The sequence below is a fragment of the Helianthus annuus genome, chromosome 15 (assembly GCF_002127325.2).
Source record: "Helianthus annuus cultivar XRQ/B chromosome 15, HanXRQr2.0-SUNRISE, whole genome shotgun sequence".
Classification (NCBI taxonomy): domain Eukaryota; kingdom Viridiplantae; phylum Streptophyta; class Magnoliopsida; order Asterales; family Asteraceae; genus Helianthus; species Helianthus annuus.
Genome location: NC_035447.2, coordinates 75702365 through 75721079, shown reverse-complemented (window position 1 = coordinate 75721079; position 18715 = coordinate 75702365). Strand labels below are relative to the sequence as shown.

The 18715-nt window shown below is 36.4% G+C and overlaps 1 protein-coding gene across 1 annotated transcript; it reads left to right on the top strand.

Moving 5' to 3' along the window:
* The first annotated feature begins 813 nt into the window (after positions 1-813).
* LOC110890413 (aminopeptidase P1) lies at positions 814-7079 on the top strand. Its single transcript, XM_022138023.2, has 15 exons — positions 814-1052; positions 1191-1254; positions 1632-1771; positions 1926-2210; positions 2295-2417; positions 2488-2739; positions 4540-4626; positions 4996-5063; positions 5181-5247; positions 5383-5517; positions 5614-5694; positions 5825-5984; positions 6075-6143; positions 6290-6414; positions 6635-7079. Exons 1-15 carry the CDS (start codon positions 960-962, stop codon positions 6794-6796), a joined length of 1911 nt encoding a protein of 636 aa, XP_021993715.1. The 5' UTR covers positions 814-959; the 3' UTR covers positions 6797-7079.
* The last annotated feature ends 11636 nt before the right edge of the window (positions 7080-18715 follow it).

The window sequence follows — 18715 nt, the reverse complement described above, 5'->3', positions numbered from 1 at the left end:
CAAACCCTCCCTGTTTTGATACCGTATACCCTAAACCCACAAGAATCAAAACCAAAACATATTCAAACCCACATTCAAACCTCTGTTTTGATACCCTAACACATTCAAAACAAAAATCAAAACCAAAACACATTCAAACCCACATTCAAACCCTTTGTTTTGATACCCTAAACCCTAAACCCACAAGAATCAAAACCAAAACACATTCAAACCCACATTCAAACCCTCTGTTTTGATACCCTAAACCCTAAACCCATAAGAATCAAAACCTCTGTTGATACATCAAACCCAAAATCAACCCTCTGTTTTTTTTTCAAAATAAACCGCAAATCATCAAATGGAACCCAAAATCATCGAATGGAACCCAAAATCAACCCTCTGTTTTTCACAATATAAACACATTCAAATCATCGAAATCAAACCAAAAATCAATATGAGGATGAAGATGAACCTGATCTGTTCGATGATGAAGATGTTTGATGAAGATGATGAAGATGATCTGTTGAAGATGATGATGATGATCGATGAAGATGATGAAGAGATCTGTTGAATATGATGATGATGTTCTTAAGAGTTGAAACTGGTGATAATGATAACTGGTGATGATAATGAAACTGGTAATCAATTTATTAAGCTCGCTATTTAAGGGTCGGGGGTATTATGGACTTTTCACAACTGTCAAACGGTAAAACTGACAGCAGAGACTCATACTGTTATAAATTTATAAAGTCAGGGACTCAAAAAACCAAAAATTTAATTTAGGGGTGGTGGTGATGTTTAACAATATTTATTATTGTGTGACAAATAATAAATTAAAAATATTTTCCTCATCCCCTCCGCAGAAATCGCTCTCCCCAACCAACAGAAGTCGTCCTCATCACTCCACCACCACCGATCAATCATCATCAGATCAGAATCATAAACCCTAATAACCGAAACCGAAACAACAACGAAGTAAGATGGCGGATACTCTCGCTGCTTTGCGATCGTTAATGGCTTCACACACTCCACCTCTCGATGCTCTAGTTGTTCCATCCGAAGATTACCATCAGGTTTAATCTATTCAACACCTCTTACTTTCTCTCTAATTTCATTCCCTTTGTACTTCAATTTCGAATTGATTATGATCATTCGTCAATAGTTGTGATTTTCTAACTGTGTGTGTGTTTGTTGGAGGATGATGTATGTAGAGTGAGTATGTATCGGCTAGAGACAAGAGGCGTGCTTTTGTTTCTGGATTTACTGGCAGTGCTGGTTAGTCCTAATTACTTCTAATCTCTGATTATTAATTCATTCATTGTTTAGTAGTAATCAAATGGAACCATCTAGGCATACAAGATGAATATCCTTTGTTTAAATACTAGGCTTTTAGGTCCGCAAGAAGCTTTGTTGTATGTACAACTAAATAAGCTTTGAGTACAACCAAAAGCTGCGAGGCGTTGCCAGGGCCGAACCAAAATGTAACCAGCCCCTAACTAAAAAAGTTTTGGTTCAGCCACTAGATGCCGCCTGAGGTGTTTTCCAGATCACCTCGAGCACCTGGCGCGCCTTTTATAACCATGAAAAGATCTCTGGGTGGTTTTGTTTCATTTTTGGCGACTAGTGTAGGCCTAAATCTTACTACTATTCAGGTTTGGCGCTTGTAACAAAGAATGAAGCACTGCTTTGGACGGACGGACGTTACTTTTTGCAGGCAGAACAACAATTAAGTGATGAGTGGAAGCTTATGCGAATGGGAGAAGATCCGTCTGTAGAGTTATGGATATCCACTGTAAGTGTTTGCATCTTCTTGGCTTCACCATATGTTTAACACTTTTGTATTTTTAAACAAGGGGACACCAAGAATTGGACCCGTTACGGTATTGTTAGTGTTTTCTTAAAATCATTTCCGTCTTTTAGCTAATCCAGTACCGTTTTTGAACCAGACTTTACCTGAAGCTTCCGCTATCGGGATTGATTTCTGGTGCATATCAGCAGAAACCGCACAGAAATGGAAGTCATTGTTCGCAAAAAAGCAACAAAATTTAGTCCCCACAACCAGAAACTTGGTTGATGAAGTTTGGAAGGATCAACCGCAAGCTGAAATCAATCCAGTTCATGTTCATCCTCTAAAATTTTCCGGTCGTTCAGTTTCAGACAAGCTAAAAGATTTACGTGATAATCTCAAAAAGGAAAAAGCTCGTGGAATAATAGTTACATCTCTTGATGAGGTAAAACTACATCTTTACATTGATCAGTTTTGGTAACCATGTTACTTTTTCTACTGTGTTTGATGCTAATATGTTAGTTAACAGGTTGTTTGGTTGTATAATGTACGTGGGAGTGATGTCTCGTATTCTCCTGTCGTGCATGCATTTGCTGTTGTAACAACAAAATTAGCTTTCTTTTATGTGGATGAAAGAAAGTTGTCTTCCGAGGTAATTATATTATAACATATTGCTCTATTATCTTCTAGATTACTTAAATGAAAATGTCTGTTTTCTGCAGGTTAAATCTTATATGGAGGAAAATAAAATTATAGTTAAAGATTACAATGCGGTGAGCTCAGATGTGGCTTTGCTTGCGTCTAATCAGCTGACATCAGCAAAGGATTTACAATCAAACGATGCAAGTGAAACAGAAGTTAGTAGCCAAAAGATTTGGGTTGATCCTCGTTGCTGCTATTCTTTGTATTCGTTATTAAGACCTGACCAGATTCTCCTGCAACCGTCACCTTTGGCTCTTCCAAAATCTCTTAAGGTAATTTAACTTTCGGCTTTTTTTTGCCCTTCTTAGTATATATATATATAGGTCAATTATAGGGAGAAATCCCTATGAGTTAAAAAAAAAAAAAACTCATGAAACTCAATGGATGTACCAAAACTTGCCACATGTTACACCTTTTTTTGCTGTTACAAGATTATGACATGTTCCACTTTTTGTGTCAGGAGAGAGGAGAGAATTTGTTACATTTTTCACTCGTTTACATTATATGTAACTTCACATGTTACACTTTTTTTTGGGTTTCAACAACAGATTTTTCAGCTTTTATGAAGTGTAACATTTTAGAACTTAGAATTTACGAGTTTTTTAATTTGTAGTGCATGTAAAAAATATGTTACATTATTTTATAAAAAGTTTTTAGTGTAACAATTCCAGTTGTTACACCTTTTTGTTAGACTGCAACATGTTTCTGAAAAACACCTTTTGTAAGAGATCAATCTCAACCATAGATTAATATGATGGTTGGTGGAGATGAGGTTTTCCAAGTTTCTTGAACTCACTACGGTTTTCTCCATATATAGTTCAATTTACAGGGAGAAATCCCCTATGAGTTTAAAAAACTCATGAAACTCGAAAACTCCCAAAAAAACTTAAAAATCACACCAATGTATTTTTTTTATTAACATTTTTTGGCTGTAAGTTTAGCATTTTTAAGATGCCAAAAAAAAAAAAACATTTTTGTGAAAAATAAAAAAATTAGTATTAGACATGTGCAACACTACGAAAAAACTAAACTAGCCAACCCCCCACCCCCAGAAACCTAAACCCTAAACTTAAACCCCCAAAAAACCTAATATTGATAAGAAGAGAAAAGAAGAAATTTTAACCAATAAGAATGCTTTATTTAATATTTATATTTAATATTATTGTAAGGATATAAACTTACATAGATCATTAATTTGTAGTCTTCGTCTTTAATTAACAACATTAAATTTGTAACTTATTTTCAATATATATATTTTTTCAAAAAAAAATTGTGCCTATTATATATACATATATATATATATATATATATATATATATATATATATAGGGAGAAGATCATGCGAGAACCACCTCTTATTGTGAGAACCGCGAGAACCAATGTGAACACACCAAAAATGCCTAAAAATAGCTAAAAATCACACAAAAATTTTTTTTTTTGAATTTTTTAATATTTTTTATAAAAAAATCGCTACTTTTCGAAGCAAAAAAAAAAAAAAAATTTTTTTTAGATTTTTTTAGGTTTTTTGGGGGTTTAGTTTTTAGCATTTTAGCTTGGGGGTTGGGGGGGGGGTTAGGTTTTTTTAGGTTTTTTTAGCTATTTTAGGTTGTGTTCACATTGGTTCTCAAGGTTCTCACAATAAGGGTGGTTCTCGCATGAGCCCCTCCATATATATATATATATATATATATATATATATATATATATATATATATATATATATATATATATATATATATATATATATATATATAGGGTAGGGATCCTAAGAGAAGTCCACCCTATATGAGAAACTTGAGAAGCATTCTGGACCACACATTTTTCTAAACCTTTCGTAATATACACATATGTATAGTTTAAAATTGACTATATACATATATGTATATTGAGTTATACACATATGTATATAGTCAATTTTAAACTATACATATATATATATATATATATATATATATATATATATATATATATATATATATATATATATTTATATGATTTGTGCCTATTTTGCGGGCTATAATCATGATTGTAGGATATTATTGGTAGCTAACCAATTCACTTTTAATTATTAGAATCCGGTTGAGATGGAGGGACTAAAAAATGCACATATTCGGGATGGTGCGGCTGTTGTACAATACTTTGCATGGCTGGATAAGCAGGTATGCTTTTAAGTCTCGGGTTAGTTTAAGATAAAAGATCAATATCATATTATTTTTTACTTGCTATGCATACGTGACGCAACACAATTTCTCACCGTTTTTTTAGAAGGTGAGACTTCATATCTCCCTTAAACCTTGCCTAATATCATATATATCCAACCAAAAGCATACTATCAGGTTACCCATGACTTTAGTTTTGATTTTTAATTTTAGCCTATTTTGGGCTTAGTTGGGCTTATACTCTGTATATTTTTTCTTCATTTTTTCACTAATAAAGTTTTCGGGGTGTCGTTTTGTTTACCTAAAAACATGAAATTATGCAAGTTTTAAGTAGGATATATAGAATTATCCCTTTTTTTTATGGTGCAGATGAAGGAAATCTATGGTGCCTCGGGCTACTTCAAGGAGTCAGAAAGCCAAAATTCTAAAAATCATTCGTAGGTTTCTGTTCTTTAAATGTAAAATTAGTTGCTCTGTAATCCGCTGAAAGTTCACGTATAGAGTTACCAAATTATTAAGTAACAAATAATTTTTGCTTGTTGGTGATTATGCAGGGGGGATGCAAAACTGACAGAAGTGTCTGTAAGTGATAAGCTAGAGGAGTTCCGTGCCTCGAAAGAGGTAATATAATTTAATAAATTCTCAAGCTGTGTTTCTTTAATTATTATTTTTTGGTAATTTGAACTAATATTGTTTGTAATTTATCAAATTTTCTCCTCTTTTTACTTGATTAATTTTTATATTGTATGGTTGTAGCATTTTAGAGGGTTGAGCTTTCCGACAATCTCTTCAGTTGGTCCAAACGGGGCTATTATTCATTATGGACCTCAAGCCAAAACATGCGCCGAACTTGATCCAAATAGCATGTATCTTTGCGATTCCGGTGCTCAGGTCTTCTCACAACTTCCATCAAGGTTTTATTTATTAAATTTTGAATATTATTTTAAATAATTCACCAGTTTTATTTTATGGTGTCATTCCTTAAAGTATCTGGATGGGACAACGGATATAACTCGGACTGTTCATTTTGGAAAGCCTTCTGAGCATGAAAAAAGATGTTATACAGCAGTACGTTGGGCTTACCTTTATATTCTTACTGTTTTGGTTATCATTATTGATACTGTTATTTTTATTATTATTGATACTGTTATTTTTATTTCTTTATTTTTACCTTCATTTATAATTTTGTTTGAAGTAGGTTCTCAAGGGTCACATTGCTTTGGGTAATGCTCGTTTTCCCAACGGAACCACAGGTCATGCTCTAGATGTTCTTGCTCGAGTTCCATTATGGTCATATGGTCTAGATTACAGACACGGAACAGGTCACGGGATAGGCTCTTACTTAAATGTCCATGAAGGTAAGTTAAAGAACGCCTTATCTTACATGTTATTCTACCCAAAAGTTTAAATAAACTTATTTCTGAAAATATTCAATCGCGAATGAACAGGCCCACATTCAATTACTTTTAGGCCCGGATTGAGTGTGCCACTTCAAGCTTCAATGACTGTAACAGATGGTTTGTATTGCATCTTCACTTCCACTTTATCTTGTTTGTTTTTTGGTTGTGAAATTGTCACGTTTTTTATAAAAGAGATGTTCCAGTTATATAAAAAAATTAAATAACTCCCGGTTTGTAAATTAAATGTATTGGTTTATTTCCAGAACCTGGTTACTATGAAGATGGCAAATTCGGTATACGATTGGAAAATGTTCTTATAATCAAGGAGGCTGCAACACAGTTTAACTATGCTAATAAAGGTTACTTGGAATTCGAGCACATAACATGGGTAAGTTTGCATTATGTTGTATTGTTTTCATACATTTAATATGCGATCGGTTGTGCATTGATATGCTAAGGCTTTAGGGGTTTGACCAAGCCGAATCCAAGCTTGCGTAAGTCTGAGCTCGTTTATTAGATGAGCTCCAATGCTTTTTAGCTTAACCGATCTCAAGTAGCTCACGAGTGAATCAGCTTGTTTATGTTGGTTGTTTATATTTGTACTACAGGCACCGTATCAGACGAAGTTGATTGATGCGAGCCTTCTTCTGCCTGAAGAAATAAAATGGGTGAACAGCTATCATATGAAATGTAGAGATATCCTGGCACCATACCTCAACGAATCCGACAAGGCCTGGCTGAACCAAGCGACCGAGCCCATTGCTGCCTAATAAGACATAACACCTGTTCTTATGTTGATAGAATTTGAGTAATTAAAACTTGATCGTGTTCACCTCGTCGCCGCAGCTTAGCGTTAGAACACAACACCACTGATTGAATCAGATGAAAGGATTTAGTGTTTTTTAAATCGGAAAACAATTACGGTGTTGATTCATGCTTGTTTGGAGGATTAAATGGTTTGTTTGTTTGTTTGGATTTTATCTTTTTTAAATTCATTTTGGACGTGATTCGATAAAACACAATAAAGTGGATGAAATTTCTTTTGTTGCGTTTTATTCTTTATACTGTGCCTTTTGTTTGGTTAGAAAAAGTTGAGTAGTAAAGTGGTTTGTCTATATGTGGTTTTGGATTTTAAAATGGTTAACCATATCAATAGTGGGGTTGAATTTATTAAATGATTGTTTACGTTATTTTGATTTTGAAAACTAGTAATATTTATTCTATTTTTGATGATTTTAGGTAATTTTGATGTTAGGCATTATTTATGTACTGATTGATTTTTGTGAGTTAGTTAATGTATTGTGTTTTTCAATTATGTTTTATACAATGCTAAACTTTGTGTTTTAGTTAATTGTGTTTTAGAAAAATATTTTTTTTTTGTTTTTTTTTTTATACCAACTAGGGATCCTGCTCTATCAAGAGGATTCATGTCGGCTAGAACCGTTACAGGATTCTTAGCTGATGTTGATTCAACTGCTGCTAATGAACTGGGAAAAACACATACTATTGCAGATGAAAGGGTTTGTGTTCACTATTCATCCACTTGCTGCTGCCAATTCGATTTCATGGATCGTGTAGATATAAAGTTGTATATAGTGAAACCAAAACAAACTATTACAAGTAATTGATATTATTTTATACACTATGAAACGGATAAGCATTTATCTGGTGTTCGGAAACTGTTGAAACCGACCGAAATTCTCAAAGCGAAGCAAGTTGGTTCGGCTGATCATCCAACCTGGCTGGTTTGATTTGTCGTTTCTTGAAACTATAGTTAGTGGTTTGACCGAATATTATAGTCATAACATGTAGCTAGCGGGTTGACCGCAAAATTGATATACAATATCTCTGATACTTTGTGTATCTAATCTGTATAAGATTTTGTGAATGAGATTATATGTGAATATCCCATTTCTTATGATTATTTGATGTGGTGGTATATCTTGCGTATGTATGGTTTCTTGGATGTGTTAGGGCTCTTCAGAAGTAATTAATCTGCCAATATGTCTTGCAAATTTAACCCGTGTAATACACGGGTCTATCACATGTAAATATTTGTTTTGGTCTTAATATAATGTTTTGTGGTTTTGATTATGTATGTTTGAGGATCTTGGCTATGATTTTGATCATGATGACCACCAGAGGTCAAAATCTTTTCATTCTCTTTTGTATCTAAAGAAATCTTAATTTGCTTGTGATAGAAGTTTCATTTATGTTTTCAAAGGGGTTAATGGATTACATCTATACCTCGAAGCTAGTGCTTGATCTATAATGGGTCAGATAATTTTTTATATCTTAAAGGGCTCAAATGGGTCAAACATGTAATGAAGATAGGAAGATCCACTTCTACACAAAATATGGGCTACTATTAGAGGTTAGTGAGATCATCACACCAAGGTTTTATTTCTATTTTGTTTTATTATTTTATTTTCGAAAAGGATATTTTAACAATTTATATTTGACACATATCCAGTTTTAAGTCTTAGGAAACTGAAGCAGAACCACCTTTTATGAATATTTTAGAACTGAGAACCAAACCATAAATTGGTATCTTAAAGAATGACTGATGATAGAACCGAATATTACCACTTTCTGTTTGGTTTTACTATTTTGTTTGTTTGGACTATTTTTGCATACCCTTATTCGTGATCGAGCTATCATTTGTCGTTGTTTCGGAAAACTACAAGTTCCTGTATATAAATGACATCATTATTATGTTTGAGAGGTTTTTTTTACATTGAATACTTATTTGTAGAAGGGATGGTTGTATCTTTTATATTTAAATTCATTTTTGTTTGTTTCATAACACCTGGACCCTGTTAATGTAAAAACTAGAGAGTTAGGGGAGGCATTGGAAGTTGTTACTGCTGAACAAAATTACTTAACTCATCATGTTATCTTAGGAAGTGAGGACTCAAGAATAGAACCTAATAACTCTTTGGAGTTATGGAATTCTTTTCATGTTTGATCATATCATTGAAATAGATTTCTTTTCATATTTGATATAATATTAGTCTGACTTTAAAAGTCATCAGGGATGCCTTTTAACGTTAACTAGGATAAAGACCCGCGCGCGTTGCGTCGCGAGGCTTTTTGAGTTGAACACATAATATGATGCTAAAGAATCATAGCAAAAAGCAAACACATATTTATAAATTTCAGTTTGTGCAAACTGAATCAAGTGCAGGTTAATGAAATGGGCTAGATCAAAAAATATTAATGTTGTAAAATCATAACAAAAACCAAGCATAAATTTATAAACTGTATGGTTCTTGCAAATAAGGATGAGCTCGGTACCGACCAGTACCGAAAATCCCGAAAAGTGGGTACCGGTATCGAATATACCCGGTACGGTACGGTTCGGTACCGGTATTTGAGGGTAAAAACTGGTAAATACCGATACCGAACCGGTACCGAAAATCTCAAAAGTCGGTACCGAAAGTGTACCCGGTTCAGTAAATTCGGTACCGGTTCGGTACATAGTGGAAAATCATCTTACAAAGCACAATGCACATAATACAATTCCTATTGCACAACATTGTTGCAAAATAATAGTATATAAATGCGTTTTAGAAAAAAAAAACACTTTTTTGTGTTTTTAGTCCATTGCGTTTTAGGAAAAATACATTTCTTTGTGTTTTTTGTCCATTGCATTTTAGAAACAACATATTTCTGTGTTTTTAGGTCATTGCGGTTTAGAAAAAAGACATTTCTTTGTGTTTTTAGTACATTGCGTTTTAGAACTAACACATTTCTTTTGTGTTTTTTATCAATTGCGTTTTAGAAAAAAAATCATTTTTATGCTTTTTGTCCAATACGTTTTACGCATCTGGGTTTTCAATTTTTTTTTCGAAAATATAGCAATACTATACTCGTTTTAAAGATAAAAAACGCTCGTTTTTGTGTAATTTTATAAAAAATATTTTCGTATGAAAGAGTTCTTAAAGGTTAACAAACGGGGGGAATTAGACTGGTCTAATACGGATCGTATAGGCCTATACGATCTGTATTGGTTATGGTTGTAGATATGATAGACTGACAGGGTCAGCGATGGTCTGGCGATTGGGCTTATACGGATCGTATAGGCCTATACGATTCGTATTGAAGAGCTGATTTTTTTGAGATTGAATTTTAGTGGTTTGTTGGTGGGTATTGTTGGTTATTTGCTGTTTATATGTGTTTGATAATTTTTATTATATTTTTATCGTGACGTATTGCATCGTATCATATTTATATTTTATATTATATTTTATCGCAACGTGTCATATCATATTATACATTATACGTAACCAACCAATCTAAACATATGAAATAAACAATGACAGATATAAATAAGCTGAAACTGAAATTTAACTATATAATAAGTTTGTATATATACATGACATAATTAAAAAAAGTACAACAAAATATCCTAAACCGTTGGATCCGCACCCTAAGGGTCCTGAGTGGTGCCTGATGGCCCCGGTTCCTGAGTGGTGCCAGACGGCTGCGGATCCCGGGCATGGTGGCAAGTCCGGCATCGGTATGGGGCTCAGGTCACGATCCCTAGCCACCTGTATATCGCCCTCATCAAAAGAAGCTCAGTACGAGCGTGGTGGGCGCCCATCCGCGCCTGTAGCCGCTGCTCCACTTGCTGTAACGCAAGGGCCACAACGGTGGCATTAAGTCATACACGACGTGCTGGGGGTACCGAGGTACCCCAGGCGGCTACTGATGTTGTGGTGGCGGACTGAGCTCTCAGTCAGGCTGAGCGACCTCCTGAAAATAAACCAACAGTTAAAACATGACGGTAAATTTTAAATCCTAATACAAAATAAGTAAATAAATGTTTACCTCCTCCTCCGGTAACTCGTCTGGCAGGGGGGGACAAAAATAGCGACCTCACGATCACGAAAGCGCAGGCCGATACCAACGCCATAGTCTTGCGTGATATGCATGCCGATCAGCATCAATCACGTCAATCTGGTCGGCTCGACCATGCCCCCGCCGTGACCTCTGGGTCCTCACTCAGAACGTGGCCCAATGAGACGACAATCTTCGTGATGTATGCCCCCCACCCGTATAACAACGACCAGTCCTGCCCGTGGAACGCCGCCGCAAACCACTAGGCGACGCAGTAAGTGAGGTCGCATGACTACCTATAAATCAGGCAGTATATGTAAAACAGATCCCCCTGGTTGCACCACTCATGATTCTGCTCGCGTGGTGCAATAGATGTGACAATAAGCTTGTATAGATAACGGTACTGGGGGTCTGTAAAATGCGACACCCTCGCCTTTGACCGCCCAAAGCGGCCCCGACGGATCACTCACCAGAATCTGACGAGCGTCGAACGAGGTACCTCGTGCACGACCTCGGTGTAGAGGGGGTGTTGGTCTCCGGCAACGTATAGAAACCGTTTTGTGTGGCAAACTCCCTAAGAGACATATCATGCCACAACCCCGCCAATCAAAAACTAACCTCGATCCATGGGTCCTCTGGGTCGTCCGCCTCCCCTGGCTAATCGGCTGGTCTCGGATGGAACTCAAATGAGGAGAAAAACTCGATCACCAGCACCCGGTATGATGGCATATAACAATCCTCCAAAATTATTCAGACACCCCTATTATATTTAAAGTGCCCCTATACTCCTTAAAATACACCTCGTATACGAGATTTGGCCCTAAGTACCTTTAAATTCATAAAAATAAAATAAAAACAATTTTTATTGGTTCCTGGTGGGTCGCGAAGACCCTTAAGGGCTCTTACGCGGGCCACGACACCTCAAGATCCGGGCGCACCCCCTGGTGCCACGTGTCAGGTGTTGTGCCGAGGCTAGTTGTCCGTTTCAGCAAGCCTAAGGCCTACATACCCTAGCTCGCGGGCCGCGAAGGATTTGCCTTCGGCTTACGCGGGCCGCGAGGAAGACCAATTCAGGCCCTATAAATTGAGACGATCGGCCTTCAGTTTTCGATGTTCAAAAACGAAATTCTCTCTCTAATTCTATAGTGTAGAAGCTATATTCAGGCATAATACCCCCCCTAAAATAACGAAGTTCTGCCTCGTTGTAAGTATCATAACCCCCGGTTACGTATTAGATACGCTGCCCGATTGATCTAGGATTCTGTAACGGCTGTCGAGGTTCTGCCCGACGTAGTCGTTGGAATTCTGTCTCGGGGAGGGTATTTCTAATGTAAATATTGAGTTATTATACTAACGCATGTGCATTGTTTAATTAATAGATAATCACCAGGAAATCATAAAGGAAAACCCTAAAGTTGCAATGTGAGTAATCTCCTTTTTGTAAACCTTTTAGAAACTGTTTTTACAAAACCTTTATTTATTTTAAATTATAATTAGCAGTGATTGAGTCTTTGTAATTCTTCAATTACTGCCGGTATGTTGGGGTTTTGTATACAAAATGTGGAACACGTTACCATTGGACAAAGAGTTAGCCAATGTGTAATATGACCCACCAGTCAGGATTGACAGTACTGAATGAGTAATTGTGTAGATATAAACATTGTAATCGCTCTCAATACTGTAAATTGGTAAAACTCTTCTTGATTAAACTGGGATCCACTCACCAGTATTTCCCACTGACAAAATGTTTTTAAACGCGTTCCAGGTAACAAAATGTGAAAGCCAAATAGAAGCCAACTGGACAGCACTGAAGGCTTGGAAAAGTGGCTATAAAAGTTACCTAAATAAAGAAGATTTTTTATTTCAATAAAATAGGGTTTATCACTATAAATCAGTTTGTAATGAAAACTTAGGTTTTATCCCAATATATTTATTAATATAAAATGTGGTGTTTTACTTTGATAAAATATTTCCTAACTACGGTCCTGATGTAAATTCCGCTGCCAAATAATGATAAACACCGATACCACTGAAACTGGCCGCGGCCGCCCGTTCCCGGGTAGTTAGGGAACGGGGGTTGCGCATGGCAGGAACACCAAGTTGAACAACCTGTCACATGACTGGGTTAGTATTTCATAAACGAAACATATAAATTAGGTTAATAAACAATATACCTCGACCAAGGAGTATCGTGTCCGATAAAATCTCTAGCTTTCACCGCTTCCTGTACCTCCTCCAAAGCCGACCAATTGATGGCCGCATGCCCGCCTATTTCCTTGCGCCGAAACTTTTCACAGCGGTGAAAAGACTTGGTGGCATCCTCAAACGCCAGATACGAGTGATCTAGCAACAAGTCAAGCTCTGGGGCACCACGATCGCGACCCCTCCTCCTACCACGACCCCTACCACAGGCCTGTCTTCCGCCCCCACCACTGCCACGTCCTCTGCCTCTACCACCGCCCCGTCCTCCGCCTCCACCACAACCCTGTCCTCCGCCCACTACCGCAACTCCCGACGCCTCCTCCACTACCCCGTCCTCCGACTCCACCACCCCGTCCTCCGAATCCACCAATGCCTCTTTCGGCCCCGACCAGCGTCAACAACAACTAAATCCATCTATGCAAAAAAATATATAACATATTTTTATTATATTTTCAAAAAAGATAACATATTTATATTACTTTTAAAAAAGATAACATATTTATTGTATTTTAAAAAACATATAACATATTTATATTATTTTTTTAAATATAACATATTTATATTATTTTAAAAAGATATAATATTTTTTTAAAATATAACATTTAAAAAAATATTTTTTTTTTCAAAAATGTAACATTTTTATGTGTGTAACAATTTCAAAAATATAACAATTTTTTGAAAACAAATATTTGATTTAAAGTAAATTTCAAAAATTAAAAAAAAAAACTTTGAATGTTTAAATTGATACGGGTCGTATAGACCCTAAACGCACTGCATCGATTCAAAAGTTGAAGAAAAAAAATGATAAATTTGAGCTAATACGATACGTATAGACCTATACGCATCGTATCAACTCATAAAACCTTCAAAAAAACCCCTGACACCGAACCCTAACCCCCTAAAATTTATTCAAAACTTAATCGTATACGATTCAAATGATAAACAAAATACGTATTATTGAAAAGGGGATAAAATAACATACCGTATGCGTCTTGACTCTTGTACTTTAATCCACCGTATATATCGCACCGTTGTGTGTGTGTTTGTAAAATGTGTGTATTTTGTGGTTCGTATTGTGATGTTAACCCCGTGTGGATCAGGGGTTAATACGTTTTGCATTATAATACGCATCGTATAGACCTATACTATACGATGTGTTTTAACACCCTGAATTCTCAAGGACCGCTTGTTTTTTTTTTTTTTGAGAAATCAGGGGGTTAATACGCATCGTATAGACCTATTCTATACGATGCAAATTGGCCTATTATACGACCAAATTTTGGCATATACGATCCTATTGGCCCAAATTCAAAAATAAATATAGTTTAGGTTTTGCCATTTCGATGCGTATAGGTGTCATATTTTGCCGGATTTTTTCATTACGTGTCTTTTTTTGAAGTGTATGCTCTATACCTGTCGTTCCGGTGACGTTCTGTTACGTGTAGTGTCGTATTTTTTGATTACGTGTAATTTCGTTTTAAATCGACTTTACTCAAACATGTCGTTTTGAATGTATACGCGTCATATCGTATCATTCTTTTCTGTATTTTGTCGTCAAATGCGTTATTATGATGTATATTGTCATTATGTGCCGTATTAGGGTGTATATTCACCATATTAGGCTGTGTCGGTGACATTCGGTATTGTTCCGTATTAGGGTGTATCATGTCTATATTGTATTTTGGGTGTATTGTCTGATATTTGACGTAATGTATTCACTAAACGAAATAAAAAACAACTGAAATACATTATACATTACAAAATACTTTTAAATTTACAACTTAATCTATATAATCCATTGTCTTGTCTGTTTCTGGCTTCGTTATTGACTCATACCGCTCTATGCGTTCCTTGTAGTTTTGGGGTCCATAGTGCTGCATCTACGTCTCAGTATTTTAACCAGAGATAGTTCGGTGACGACATTAGATAATCCCCTTCCAGTTTCACATGTATGAAATGACTTTTGTTAACGAATACCAGTGTAACCGCTTGAGGAGGGAGAGGTACGCATGTTGGAGGATTGGAGGGGAATAAAGTCGAACTGCCTCCCGTGTCTCATATGTGAACAATCACACCACATCTATGGGAAAGCAAGAGTCCCACCTGAGGCATCTCCATCCAATGCTCCATGGGTGTTCTCCCAACTCTTATTCTATCTAATTGCATGTCGTAGTCTTCCGGTAAATCCGCGTCAAAATGTACCTCCACATGTCTTTGTTTTCGCCCGTCAACTCATCAACTAGTTCGCTCCGAATAAAACCAAAGTAGTCTTGTGCCAACCCTAAACCCATAGCCATAGCCCGAAACCCACAGTGTTCATCCGACTTGACATCTTTTATTCTTGAAACATATCTATGGAACACTTCTGGAATTTTGTTTTTGTATCTGACAAGATAACTAACCGACTCATCTCTCTAGATTAATGGAAACCCATGGTCCTTGCGTTCATCTTTTTTCTCAGGAAGTTGTTGATCGACTGCGTCACATTACTGAATTTTGCGACTTTTGAGACAGTGCAGAAGTAGATGGTATTAGAGAGTCTTGCGACGGTACGTAGGAGCTGTGATGGGGAGAGTCACACTTGGTTTGCTCGGAAGGCCCAACTGAGCTAGGTCTCACAACCTGTTCTCTCCTTTGTTGTTGGACCTTCGATGTCGGACGTCCGCGAGTGTTTTCTTGTACGATAGGAGTTTTTTTATCACTCATAAGTAGGTTTAACACCGCCTTGATCTTCGACATTATGCTTTTCTTCACTTACGGGGGTTCGGAACGCATTTCTGTTTCACATCTTTGAATTCTTTTTCCAGATCAACGTCTTCATCACCAATTCTTGTTGGATTCAGGTCAAGTTTTCTCCAGAAGATGTCTATATCATCGAGCCCGATAATGCGTTCTGCAAACAAACAAAATAAAGATTACACATGCATATTAAAGTAATATAATAAATATTGAAATGAAGTTATAAGTACCTCTATTTCGTAATTTCTCCAGACGACAGGCACATAACAACCTGCAAACCGTGTAAAACTGGCAACCACATGTTGTCACACCCCAACCGATGCCGGAAACATCGGAGTGAGACGAAACGAGATTGCAAGAGACTTCATAACACTATTTTGCGAGAAGTATTTAATAACTAATATTTCATTTCATTTATAAAATCAAATACATCGTTTGGAGACAAAGTACAACAATATAAGCAAAGAAACAAAAGATGACATAAGTTCTAAATTAAAAATGGGTTTCTAGTTCATCCTACTAGATTCCGTTGTTCATCATCATCATCATCAATTTCCTGCAATACGTATTAAAGCACATGTCAACACATAAAGTATTGGTGAGTATACAAGTTTAACTACTAGCATAAGTATAAAAACGGTTAAACGAATCCACATAAGGAAATCTAGAATATATCATGGCAATACTAGCATGCAACTCTTACTTGTCAACCCAAAGATTCCCGCTAGCGTAATCTTATCGTAACAGCGATAAGACCGTTTTGTTTAGTAAACATGACTTCAAGAATACGGGCAATGTGTTAATCCTATAGCGCTATACATGTTAAGAGAGGCTTGATCGAAGTTAATGACAAAGCATAGTGCAAATAAGTTCTAGCATGTATGAATTCCTAGCATAACTTATTAAGCATACATATCAGATTGTTCATTTATGTTTTAAGCATAAAGTATGTGATTGAGTGATTTTCAAAATGTATACACATTGCACCCAAAGTGACGGAAATTTAAAAGGAGTCATGTACACTCACGGTTTTGCAAGCTTTCCGAGTTAAACCGCGAAGTTGATAAGTTGTTTGAGATTAGAACACCGAAATTACCCTACATGGGCGAAACGAAGGTGTATGAGTGTTCGGAGTTTGTGTAAGATTCGGATTTGGAATTTAAGTATATAAAAGTGTAAGTACACGAAAGTATATCTTGTCTAAATACTCGTTTTGACACTAAGTTCGTATGTGATTTCATGTGTCCTAATTTGCCCATTATAATCAAAACCGAGGAGTTTAGAACAAAGACAATGTAACCTATGTTCGTGACATATAACCATAATCCGATTAATATCACAAATTCGGTTAAATATACATTCATTATATATTATATAGTATAAGTTAACATTTGTCCATCATACAATATCATAGAATTCATGTAAGTCAACCATGGAGGTATGCATACCTCTTTATATGATTCACCAAAGCACAAAGTTTACCAACATAGTTGGTAAACCCGGTTGGTCATGAATGAAAATAAAATAAAGACTAACTAGTTCATCAAGTAGCCAAGTAAGATCAATCCGGGGGTTTCATACCCATCATGGAAAATGTTGGTGTAACACCCCGTGTTTTGAAAGTCAAAGTCAAAGTCAAGATTGAAGTCAAAGGGAGACAAGATTGCTAATTGCGATCTGTCACTCCTTGCTCAATTCCTGTTTTGACTTCTTTGACTCATAGATAGTCTATTTTATGCTTTACGTTAGTTGTATTATGTGGAGTACTTATTAATAATCGAGGTTTATTCGACATTTATCGCATATTTAATCGATGTTTATCTCTATCTATCGCATGCTTATCGCACTCGCAACTCGAAATTTTGCATTTTGGTTATTGTTATACGTGTATGTGCCTTTTATGTGTTACTTGTTCATGTTTATTTATGTTGTATTGTGGTGATCAATCGAAATGCAATCGAAACTCAACCATAATCGAATCACAAATGCTAAACGCAAGTGAATTAGGATGATTGTATGTTTGATATAGTAGTTGGGATTAAAAGTAATTTGAATGAGAAACTCTATCGCATCGCAACGCTCGCAATCGCTATCGAAACGGCAAAACTCGTCGCACTAAACACTCGAACCAAGTGACTGATCGACCAGGTGACCAGCCGACCGACCAGCCGATCGATCGAGCTGCCGCTCGATCGGCCAGCCACTCGATCGGGCTGCCACCAGATCGACCAGCCCCTTTCCACTTTGGGAAACTCTATAAATACCTCCTGTCACCATCAAACTTTCCACTTTTGCTCTCTGACGTCCGACCAGCGCTCCAACCTTACTTTCTCTCCAATTTCTCTCAATTCCGGTAAGATCTCAACCTAAATCTTGTACATCTTTGATCTACACATGATTCTACACCTTTCTATCTTTCGAATCTTAACTTTTAACCGTGAAATCACTAGATTTGAGGTGTTCTAGGATGATGTCATCATGGTGTTCTTAGGATCCTTCAAAAACAACTTAGATCTAACCGATTTCCACATAAACAAACAAAGATCTTCCATAGATCTAAACATATTCACCGTGAAAAGGATTAAGAGAAGGTTTCCAACTTTCTTTCAACTCTTTTACACTCAATGCACTCAAAACCGATAGAATCGGAGCTTGTACGGACTTCCTACTCAATCTTGTGGTTGTGTTGGTCCGAGATCTGGATTCTATCCACGAGACTACCGATTTCAGGTTAAACATGGAACACCGTCTCGAACATTTTACTGGTTGGATTTGGGTGATTCCTGTCCGATCAGGAGTACCAAGTATTGACGAGGTTTCTGCTGATTAAAACATTGTCACACCGTCTCGATAAAACGACAAACTATCAAAACAACCAAGTGTAAGACGAACGGGACGACCAGGAC